This window comes from Arachis duranensis, chromosome 10, assembly GCF_000817695.3.
Source record: "Arachis duranensis cultivar V14167 chromosome 10, aradu.V14167.gnm2.J7QH, whole genome shotgun sequence".
In the NCBI taxonomy this organism is placed as follows: Eukaryota; Viridiplantae; Streptophyta; class Magnoliopsida; order Fabales; family Fabaceae; genus Arachis; species Arachis duranensis.
Window position 1 is genome coordinate 92,332,216 of NC_029781.3, and position 11,120 is coordinate 92,343,335.

The following is an 11,120-nucleotide window of genomic DNA, read 5'->3' on the forward strand; positions in this document are numbered from 1 at the left end:
ATTATTTAATTAAATTAGATCTATAGATTCAATCAGTGATTCAACAATTGAATTAATAACCCAATGATCTAATATTTTGAGCGGATCAATCATGGATTTGGATATTAATATACATTACTGGAATTCGCCTCCTCTCTTTTTTTAGTCAAACCCGCCTCTCTCTTAAGCAGTTAGTTTTTGATGATGTAATTGGGGCTTATTGGCCTCGCAGTGGTTTTTTTTTTTGCTAAACTATATGTAATTTGCCAAACTCATAGTAAATTACAAAGTCTAGCTTGCTCTCTGAGTCTCAATATCTCACATCGGCTTCACTCTCCACCGTCGCTGCTGCCTCCGTGCTCGTCACTGTCGTCGTATCCGCATTCCTGTAGGTAAACCATGGATCCGAAGTTCGGTTTTGTTAATTTATGTCCTCAATTCGTTGCCAGTCCCTATTTTAGTGATTTTTGATTAGTATAGGTGACCTTGCTCTCCAATTTGCTCTCACTTCTTGCCAAAGTACCCAATATCGAACACTTATTTTTTCGCTTCTTGTATCGATTTATGTTTTGTTTACTCGCAATTTGTTTTGGATGCAATTGTTGTAATTGGCAACTGTTTTAATGCTGAAATTGCTGCAATAGTTTGTTCATGAATGTTCCATTTTTAACTGCAATTTATGTTTTTTAGAAATTCTATTATTTGTGTTTTTTATATGAATGAGTTAATAAAATTCTGATTTCCATAAAAATTGTGTGTTTATATATCAGCTATCAGTTTTTTTTTTTAAGATTATCAAAAATTGTTAGTGTAACTTCTTGATTGTCAACCGAATCTCATAACTCTTCTGAAATTGGTGTCCATCATTATTTCATTAGCTTGAAAATATGTTTTTTATTTGCAACTCGCAGGAGTTTCTTTCTTGGAATATGGATCCTACCATGAAACAATTCCAACAAAAATTAACAGAAGTGGAACTGGAAGCCGAGCTTCTTCTTTTGGCCCGGCATCAGGTAACAACTTCATTGAGGAATCTCAATCATCAATTCATTACCATACCCTCATCAGACCCTTTAAATGGCTTTTCTGTGGAATTAAGTCGGTACTTAACTGTCTGTCCTATTTGGGTAAAAAATGCAGATGGTTGAGAATGATAAATTGAGAAATGGGAATAGAGAAGCACTGACTGCATTAAGGAAGAGGGCTCGGACAACCAAGACTAGTGTTCCGACTCCTTTTGAATCGATGATGAAGGGAGTCGAAGGGTCGAGGTCAAGACCCTTGGTGCAAGAAGTGTGTAACACCTGTGGTAACCATGATTCATTCGAGAAGACGTGGATGATGTTTCCAGGAACTGATATGTTTGCCAGCATCCCATTCCATGCTGCCCACACTATCTTGGAAACAGGTTAATTGGTCATTCCATCCCACCCTACCCTCTAAAGAAGTAAAATATAGGGACAATGAATCAAAATACCATAAATGCATGCCTCTGTTAGTAGTGCCACAAAATAAAAAACCTTTCCATTTTTCTTTTCTCCCAATGTGCTTGTGCAAAAGTCTTGCTTAGTTATCATTTGTATGTCGTGGTTATTTGACAGTAAAGTTCGGTAACAAATCTTAGATTGAGTGCATTTTAGGAAAATAAATATTTATGACAGATGATTGATTTCCTTGTTATATGCTTTAATATATTAATGCTGGATGGAAATACAAGCCATATTTCATGCATTTGTTTGGAGTCTAGACTGAATTATCAATTTGATATTTGAATTATCAAGCATGTGTCTTTGTTGTATTTATCTGTTTGTTTTAGTTGCATGCGAAAATTCATCTTTATTGAAATTACCTATGTTACAGTCTAATGGTTTGAATTCATTATGGCAACAATTTTTTCATGTTATTGCAAATCCTGCAATGCTGAAGACAAATGTAACTGTACCCTTTTTACCTGGAACTAGTTTGGAATTTTTGACATACGTTCCTTGTTTTTTCATTTTGGCACGCATAATCCTACACATGATTAGAACATATTAAAGATTTATGGCCTTTACGCATCAACTTGTAATTCTGAATTTCTGATGAGACTGATTATATCTATTCCTGTTCATTAATGATCACTGTTATTCCTGAGTTCAGAATTTAAATCGTATCTATGACTCAGTTCCCTCAAGCATAGAACTGATATATATTAACTGTAAATTGGTGTATCCCTCGTATTGAGCTTGTAATTACAGATCAACCTCGACTTGACTTTGAGGCAAAGAAGCTACAGAGCATAGTGAAGGAAAAATCATTACTTATTTCAGAGACAGGTGCCCTTGCTGATAAGATAGGACCAGGCGTGGTTAGATCTCTTGTAACCTTAAACGACTAGTTAAAGTAAAGATGCCTGAGCTTACGACTGTGTGGCGACCAAGTTTTTCTTATATCAATTAGTTACAAAATGGCTATGTGTTCTAGAAGAAATCTTCTTAGGGTATCTGGGTGGCTTATGCTTATCTAATCTTATCTCTTGTAATTATAAACCAAATGCTTATTTTAAATCCTCAAGTTTACCTCTTGGTTACTTCATTCAATGTAATGGAGATTTTGCCACAGATTTCTGGTATTTAAAACCTGGGTTGTCAAAGGTTCCCGTAATTAAATGGATATTAGTGAAGTTCTAGTCAAAGATTCAATGGATTAATATTGATTTTTGGTTGAAATTGAATGGCAGTGTAATTAAAGGTTTTGCAATTTAATTAGTTTTTCTTTCTGGGATTCTTCTAAGGGTATTCTTTTTGAAGGCGCAGTGTACTTATGTCATTACTCAGTGAATGGATAAGCCTTAGTTTGATAGATAAACTCTGTATGATTGTTGATTAATAACTACAAATCTGTAGTTACTAAATTCCCTATAATTGTCAGTGATACGACAGAGAATAATATAAGCTATTAATTATTTATATATCACCATAGTCCATAATTGTCAGTAATTATTATTATTATTATTATAACTATATATTGCGTTAATTAATTATAATATGTATGTTGTTAACCTGGCCGGATAATTGCTATTTCTTGGTGTCTACTTCTGAATGAGAACGAGATGAAAGTAAAAGAATAACATTTTGTTGAGAATCATCAAATTTTAGAATAAGGTTAAAGTGAGTTCCCAAATGTGAAAATAAGGGGTTACATATTATGCTTAAGATGTATCCCAAATATATATTTTATAGGCCATGCACTTCATTTTCTTTAGGAATATTTTGAACTTTTTTTATCAATTACAAATAAATTTATAAACGTGATTACTTTCATATGACATGATCATGTCCTTATAGTTGAAGAGCAGCATAACCTTAATCGCCAGCATTGTTTGTTTCTCAAAGCAAAGAGGTATCTTGGAAAACCTTCAACATTTCCATGAAGAACCTTAAGCACAAACAAATTACTTATGTATTAGGAACCATACAACAAAATTATAAACATGAATTTGAATATGATTACCCGTATGTTGTAAACATGGATTAATACTTACAAATATGATGATTAGCAACCAAGTTGTTTTCCAGCATTTGCATACCATTCTGGGATCAAAATATCATCTTGACCAATGGCTCTTCGTCGTTGATCATCTGGAACTGCGGCATCACACAATCTTTTTGCCTCGCTATGCTACATATTATCAAGTCAATATACAAATGAATAAGAAAATTTTGACAAAAACAAACTGCTATTAATAGGTGTTAGAATCCATTTTACATTGACTGAAGCATGATATTTTCCCAAAGCAATCTCCTGCAAGATCTGGGCTGCCACCTGTATTTTTAAAATGTTTATTTGAAAAATAAAAATAAAAATCAAACTTTGGAAATACATAAGCACTTACATGTCAGAATCAGTATGGAAAAAAAGAACAAACCTAAAATCATGTTCATAAGAAGAAAAATGAATGCAAGGTAGTGTGATTAATAGACAATTAAATCCGGTTAAAGATTAAGCTCTTAAGCGTTCTCCAAGGCAAACTAAAACTAGAGGAAGAGAACTCATCCCAAAAGGTAAAATTACTACTAGTCGCAGATTCAATGGTAAGGTAAACAAACCTTGTTCTTGGTCCACCAATGATAAAATAAAGATATTTTTAAAAAAATATTTCAAGCTTTCAAAGATTGCCCTTTCTAAAAACCTATTTGCTATGGCATATTAATCACATGGAATTCACATTCAAAATATTTGGAGATACAAAATTTGATACAGACAAATCCAAAAGCTAATTTTAATTTATATTTATATTTTATTGACATCCCCTGTCTACTATATAGACTAGGGGACACTCTTGCAAGAGTTACAAGAAAATCAACCGTTAAACAAATAAAGCTCAAAGTCAAATATGACATTACATGATGATATTTACTTGTGCAGAAATAGGAGTCAATTCATTCAAGAATTAAAGGGTACCTCCCCACCATTGATGCTTTCTTCATAGCATGGCTTCAAACTCATTGCCCGTTCAAGATAAGGTTTCCAATGACCAGAGAGTAAAGCATTCCTACTCATTTCAATGCCACCTTGATAATGCTAAGGGAGAAAATAAAAGACAATTAAAAAGAGATCAAGAAAACACTGAGAATGAAATTTGAGAGAGATAGAGACAGTGAGCACTTCGAGCATTTTTCTTAGAAAAGGTTCTTCATTGAAATATTCTCTATGTACAAAGACAAAAGGACACTTGTATGCCAGGGCTTCACTCACACTGCCATATCCAAGTTTTCCTAAAATATTCAAAGGTGCTATTAGCATATTATTTTTTTGTCCAGCTCCAAACCAAGGGAAATTTCATACTAACCGATCACGCAGTCAGATGCTGCAATAATATCAGGTGTATAAACATTTTTGGGAAGTTTTTTGAAGTTTGCAGGAAGGTCTTGAGTGTCAGAAGCACCACAAACCTGGATCGTAAAAGCAACACAACCAATTAAGAATTGTATACTAATCGAGGAACAATTTTAATCAAACATATATAAAGAAGAATCATTGATGAGTACCAGGCACAACCAACCAGAAGGCAAAAACTCCTCCTTCAGTTTCAATTCTGATGGCTGGAGACAAGGATAGACAGTATATAGTCAGGAAGAATTCAGAATGTCTGATGACGGTAGTGGCTCTGCTTATACTGAGGCCAATGGTCCAAATACAGGAAACACTTAAAAATATAAGGTCATGATGAAGTAACAAACTCGTAAAACGAAGATTGATCCAACAAACAATTAGCAAGAAAACTGTAAACTGTGTTCATAATTCAAATCAGTATTTAATTGAAGGTTCAGATGAAGTGAATTGGAGGCTTGAACACTTACAGAAACAAATTGCTTCAAAGTAAACTATTTTATAACCAGATAAATATATATATAATTCTAGTACCTAAAAATGGAATTTAAGGAATAACCTGGCCACCAAAGTTGAGAATGACTAGTTTCACATTGTCTGCTATCCCTAGTTCTTCCCTCACCTTTTCAACAATGAAAATTACATGGTCATAGATTAGGAACGAAACCATCGTATGGAAAATCTCCGTAAAGGTTCATGTTGTACTGTTGCAGTACCTCTTCTGTGGATTTATACAGCCTCCTCACAACAAGAGGCACATCAATAACATTGCGAAAAGCGGGCACTGCAAATATGCAACAAATACTGTTAAAAAGACAAGATTTAGACAGCTATTTAAATAATTTTACGAAATTGTTGTGAAATTTTATAAGAACTAACATACTTGGGCAATATCCTGGAAGGCGGATAAGGAAATTACAATTAGAATAGTCTTCAGCTATCTGCATCGATAAATATGCAACTGCATCTTTTATCTTTGTTAAAAAATAATAAAAGTTGAAAGGATTTTACTTGGCTGGACTTTTATCTTTTTCTGTGGGGCTTCATAAAGTCATTTAGTATGCACCATAAATATCGGATCAGATTCAGAAACTATATGCATATATTAAATCCCAAACTAGCATCAAATTTTTTAAGATACACAATCAGAAACCTAAAATTTCTCTCAAACGGCAGCACAGAAAGATAACTTTCTATATAGAATATTGCTGATACCTGCAAAACTATCGAACGAGAATCAGGTCCAGCAGCCATGACATAATCCAGATAGATGATGTCCCAACTGAAATCACAACGATATCGAATGAGCAATAATTATTGATGCAGCTTATGAAAAATAAGCAATCCGATTTATCTCAACTCTCAAGTGCTGAAACGAAGTAGTTTCTAATTGCATCATTTACGATTAAATTTTTTATTACTAGTAAAGACTATTTAATTTAGGCAGTGAATTAGAAAGTGAACAAGCAACTTAGTGATGCGATGGAGCCAAAAAGAATTTATACCAATCAGGTTTTCGAAAGAATACACGATGAAGAGAGATCTTAATACTAAGATGAAAGGACATAGACATTTTGAGACAATAATTTTATTTCCTACATTTTCTTTTAGTGTGGCACCAGTCACAAAAGGGGAGGAAGATTACCTGAAATTGGCCACACAAACAGAGGGTATACCAACATCAGCTGCAACACGACATACAGTGGAGACGACATCAGATACCTGCATTTTCATATCAGCTTTAGAAGGGTCCACCAGATACAGTGTATTCTCTTCATACAAAAATGGCTGGCATGAGAATAATTTATTTACCACTAAGTCAGCATTGATGAATTTCAGCCACTCTGTTTCTTTCGCCAAGATACTAGCACGGGGCTTCACTGTTTCCTCAGTATACTAATATAACCAAATACAAAGAAGAACAATTTAAAGTTCAAGCATTGATCATCTTTACTATAACTAATCAACTAACTGAACTAAGAAGTTATGTTTCTTTACCCTCTTCAAAGTGGCAAGGGGATCGACTGTCAAAGCATCTGATTGAACAGCTCCACACTCCAAAACCCCCTTGAAAAAAAATGGATAAATGTATCTCTAATTTGTAAGAATTATGTGCTTTTGAATAAGATGAATGTCCAGATCCGAGAATACAACTCTAGAAAATGATAAATCTCCTTCAACGCACAACAAATTAAAATAGCATGGACTAACTATAGTAATTCTTTTACTCCTTTTACTGAATGAATAATGATTGATGTACTCATTTTGCATCAAATACTAAGCCAGTTCACAAAACCGTTACCATGATTTGAAGTCAGACAACATCCAATCCAATGGTGGTGAAGGTGTGTGTCAACCCAATGTTTAATTCAAGGTGAGTACAATTATCATTACACGTAGTAAAGCATGTGCTTTTTTTTTTCTGTTCACAAAAATAAACACCTATACAGGCTATGATCCTAGCATTCATTTCATTCCATATAACAAACATATCCATATACAGTCCAACTAATCTAGATCATGAACAACCCCATTTTGAAGTGGATCCAACTATCAAACTAAGTCTGAATCAAGCTAAAATGAATTAAACTCACCTTGCGAAAGAATAAGCGAGGAGAATGCACTTCGTTGGTGAAAACAAATTCAGGAGCAGCAGTGACCACATGAACATCATGACCAGCAAGGATTAGATGCCTCACCACCTACATGTATACATGCAATTGAAATTGAAATTGCAATTCAAACTTAAGTGCAATGCAATATCCAAATAATGAATCATGAATGACAATGACAATGACAATGAAGATGAGAAATGAGAGGTTACCTCCGCAACACGAGTTGCGTGGCCAAATCCATGACCAGTGACATAGTAAGCAAACACCATTTTCTGTGTGGAAGAAACAGCAGCAGCACCATCGCCATCATACTCTTCCTGCTGCTTCATCCCCATTTTAATCGCTACCATATTATGAATAATTGCAATGTTACATGCACTATAAATAATAATAATGAAAAATAGTACTGAAAATGAACAATGTAGTAAGGATCTAATGTTTTGATTCATTGATTAAGAATTCATAGGTATTATAACCAATAAACCCTAGAATTATATTGTAAGTGACCAGATCAAGATGCAACATTGTCATTGGCCATTAGCAATTACCAAAAGGGAATAAGCTTTCATACGAGTTATCAAATATGAATCAACTTACCAGTATCGGGCGAAGTTCATTTATTTATTTATTTATTTTCAACAAAAATAGGTATAAACATCTTGGGTCTTGGAATTCAATAAAAAATTTGGAGTAAATGCGATTTTAGTCATTTTACTTATTCCGTGTTAAAAAATTTAATATTAACTATTAAGAGAAGAAATTAATACTATTTGTCAAATATGATCAATATTTTAATATCTTATTATCTAGTAATAACAATTTCAAATTTTACAATAAAACAAACTTTTATTTTATATGTAGTAGAATTAAGAGTAAACATCTAATTCGATTATTGTCTATTATTACGAATAATATGACGGTTCAAAACGGAAAAATTTTTGCTCTCAACCCTTTCATTTATAATTATTTTGTGGGGGTTTTATTTATATATTTTGTAGAAGTTTTAAACTCTAAAGTTCTTTTTAACAATATAATCAACTATGACCGCTGCTGTCATTAGGGGTGTCAAAATTTTTCAGGAGGTGGGGATCTCCGCGGGGACCGCTCCGAGTGGGGCTTCGATGGTGGGGAATTTTCCTCCTGGGGATGGGGATGAGGAGCAAAATTCCCCCGCGCCTGTCTCGGGGACCCGAGCGGGAATCCCCGCCCTATCTCCGATAATTCCCCGAATGTTTGAAATTTCTTAAATAACCTTACTTTATTTCTAACGTAGGGTTTTTTAGTAATTTCACCAATTAAAAAATCCTAACCCTATTATTCAGTCTTCCCTACTCACTGTGTTGTTTGCTGCGCCATCTACTCTCTATTTCCAGTCCAACTCTCTTCCATCTCCACTTTGTTCAAACTCCAAAACTCCTACAGCACCATACGCTGTTCTCTCCCACAGCCCCAACTCTCTCCAGTTTCCACTTGGTGTTAAAGACTATCTTCACTACAACAAATAAGAGTTAAAAACTACCAACAAATAAACATCTTGGGTCTTGGAATTCAAAAACCCTAAAAATTAAAAACTACCAACCCCAACCCCCCCTAAAACTAGTCTTAGCGTGTGTTACCTTACTGCTGCGCGACTCCATCCCTCCCCAAATCCCCCATGGAAACCTAACCCCCAAATCCCAGATCGGAGCCAGCCTGAGCCACCATATCTCGTCCTCTGCGGCCTGCGCACCCACTCACCCAGCCACGGAGCCAACCTGAGCCACCCACCTCCTTGAGTCTCGAAGCCTTCCTCCAAATCCCACCGCCGAACAGAGCAGATCCCCCACCGCCGATGCACCATGAAGACGAAGACCCAGCTCAACACAGCACCTCACCTGGCTCGCCACCACCCAGTCACCCACTGACCCAAAAGCCACAGGGCAACACAGCAGACAGCACCGACCGGCGACGATCAACACAGGACCTCCGACCTCGCCGCCTCCACCAGCAGCATTTCTAGGTTCTGGATTTAGGGTCACCCACGATCAAGACAGCCCCTCCCAATCTCCCACCCAGCCACCGATTGAAGTGCATATGGAGCCCGAGCCATCTTTTCAAGTAATCTTTACTGATGCATTGTTAGATTTGCTGGTTATTGTTCAGTTTAGGGTTATTGTTGGTATTGCAGTTTACTATCTATTCAGTTTATTGTTGGTAATTTGGTCTTGCTGATTTATTGTTCAGTTTAGGGTTATGAGTTTATTGTTCAAGTTTTGTTCAGTTTATCGAAGACGAAGACCATCTGAAGAAAATCGCCGCCTACAAAGTCGTCGAGTACGTCGAATCCGGTATGGTTCTCGGCCTCGGACCCGGCTCCACTGCCAAACACGTCGTCGACCGAATCGGCGAGCTTCTCCGTCAGGGCAAGCTCAAGGACATCGACGGAATCCCCACTTCCAAGAAGACGCACGAGCAAGCCCTCTCTCTCGGGATCCCCTTGTCAGATCTGAACTCTCACCCCGTCGTTGATCTCGCCATTGACGGCGCCGACGAGGTTGATCCTTACCTTAACCTCGTCAAGGGCCGCGGTGGCTCCCTCTTGAGGGAGAAGATGGTTGAAGGTGCTTGCAAGAAGTTCGTTGTAATCGTCGATGAGTCCAAGCTCGTTAACTATACTGGTGGTAGCGGTTTGGCTATGCCCGTCAAAGTTATTCAATTTTGTTGGAAGTTCACTGCTTCTAGGCTTCAGAATCTCTTTCAGGAATCTGGTTGCGTTGCAAAGCTCAGAACTTTGGGCGAAAAGGCTGAGCCTTATGTCACTGATAATGGCAACTATATCATTGATTTGTATTTCAAGCAGAGTATTGGGGATTTGAAGGCTGCCAGCGATTCCATTTTGCAAATCGCCGGTGTTGTAGAGCATGGAATGTTCATTGATATGGCTACCACTGTTATTGTTGCAGGTGAACTTGGCCTAAATGTCAAGAATAAGTATTAGCTTAATTCAAACACCATTAAATGACATGAACAATAATGTAGGTAAAATTGGAATAATCAGGGAGGTAGTTTAATTCGTCGCTTCTAACATACGATATCTGGTGTAGTTGCAATTGCTGGAGAAAGTATCTTAATTTCTCCGCCAATTTTGTTATTTTTGACCTCGTTTGAGCAAGCAAGTATAAGAGAATTTTATAGACTTATTGGGAATTTGGATATTCAGTTCATGTAATGGCTCTTGTGTTTTGTACACAACTTGTTATTGAGCTGATATTGTATCTTTTTCATTAAATTATCGATAACTTTTTCATTCCTTTCATCAGTTTTCCATATATGGTATATATAATTCAAGCTAATGTTTATTTATCTTTTGTCTTTGAATTTTATATCTTGTGTCACAATACAATTTCCACAAAAAACCTTACTATCTGTGCCTTGGAACTGCTAATACAAAGAATAGAATCTTAAAAAGAAGAGGGGGGTGGGAATGAGAGGAGGGGGCGGAAGGGGGAAGACAGAGAATCCTTTTAACAGCTCATTTAGGATATACTTTTTTGAATACTCAGAATGGTGCAAAATTTGCTGTACTTGCAAATTTAGCAACACTTGATCCTAGATAAATCACATAGAATCTAAAGACATAATCTTGCTTTGCTTTTGAGAATACTCTAAAAATAA

The 11,120-nt window shown here is 36.1% G+C and overlaps 3 protein-coding genes across 6 annotated transcripts in view; 2 read left to right on the forward strand and 1 right to left on the reverse strand.

Annotated features, from left to right (window-relative positions):
* Positions 1–2,579, forward strand: part of LOC107470967 (uncharacterized) — a 5,968-nt gene extending 3,389 nt beyond the window's left edge. For 2 of the 4 annotated variants that reach the window (XM_052255013.1, XM_052255011.1), the window contains exons 2-4: positions 891–992; positions 1,120–1,387; positions 2,217–2,579. In XM_052255013.1, the coding sequence (XP_052110973.1) occupies positions 909–992; positions 1,120–1,387; positions 2,217–2,356 (492 nt within the window). In that variant the 5' untranslated portion in view covers positions 891–908 and the 3' untranslated portion in view covers positions 2,357–2,579. Of the gene's footprint in view, positions 1–214; positions 372–890; positions 993–1,119; positions 1,388–2,216 lie in introns of those variants that run through there. The other 2 variants (XM_052255012.1, XM_016090401.3) reach the window with 2 other exon arrangements.
* A 552-nt stretch (positions 2,580–3,131) lies between these two features.
* LOC107470841 (L-arabinokinase-like) lies at positions 3,132–8,041 on the reverse strand. The gene is made up of 16 exons (XM_052255010.1): positions 8,015–8,041; positions 7,676–7,809; positions 7,446–7,553; positions 6,664–6,747; positions 6,497–6,573; positions 6,067–6,133; positions 5,735–5,792; positions 5,568–5,635; positions 5,411–5,473; positions 5,010–5,063; positions 4,811–4,913; positions 4,627–4,736; positions 4,423–4,542; positions 3,727–3,783; positions 3,503–3,639; positions 3,132–3,396 (listed from the first exon to the last, which is right to left on the reverse strand). Exons 2-15 carry the CDS (start codon positions 7,799–7,801, stop codon positions 3,514–3,516), a joined length of 1,221 nt encoding a protein of 406 aa, XP_052110970.1. The 5' UTR covers positions 7,802–7,809; positions 8,015–8,041; the 3' UTR covers positions 3,132–3,396; positions 3,503–3,513.
* Positions 8,042–8,506: 465 nt separating this feature from the next.
* LOC107470842 (probable ribose-5-phosphate isomerase 2) lies at positions 8,507–10,443 on the forward strand. Its single transcript, XM_052255693.1, has 3 exons — positions 8,507–8,644; positions 9,609–9,659; positions 9,727–10,443. The coding sequence occupies exons 1-3, from the start codon at positions 8,507–8,509 to the stop codon at positions 10,441–10,443; spliced, it is 906 nt and encodes a 301-aa protein (XP_052111653.1).
* The last annotated feature ends 677 nt before the right edge of the window (positions 10,444–11,120 follow it).

Excerpts from the sequence above, each read along its gene's own strand:
- LOC107470841 (XM_052255010.1), bottom strand. The coding sequence starts at position 7,801 with ATGGGGATGAAGCAGCAGGAAGAGTATGATGGCGATGGTGCTGCTGCT. Across the intron at positions 7,554-7,675 it reads ACGCAACTCGTGTTGCGGAG|GTGGTGAGGCATCTAATCCT; the intron begins GTAACCTCTCAT and ends GTATACATGTAG. Across the intron at positions 3,784-4,422 it reads AAAGCATCAATGGTGGGGAG|GTGGCAGCCCAGATCTTGCA; the intron begins GTACCCTTTAAT and ends TTAAAAATACAG.
- LOC107470842 (XM_052255693.1), top strand. The coding sequence starts at position 8,507 with ATGACCGCTGCTGTCATTAGGGGTGTCAAAATTTTTCAGGAGGTGGGG. Across the intron at positions 8,645-9,608 it reads AGCAAAATTCCCCCGCGCCT|TTTAGGGTTATTGTTGGTAT; the intron begins GTCTCGGGGACC and ends GTTATTGTTCAG. Across the intron at positions 9,660-9,726 it reads ATCTATTCAGTTTATTGTTG|TTTATCGAAGACGAAGACCA; the intron begins GTAATTTGGTCT and ends AGTTTTGTTCAG.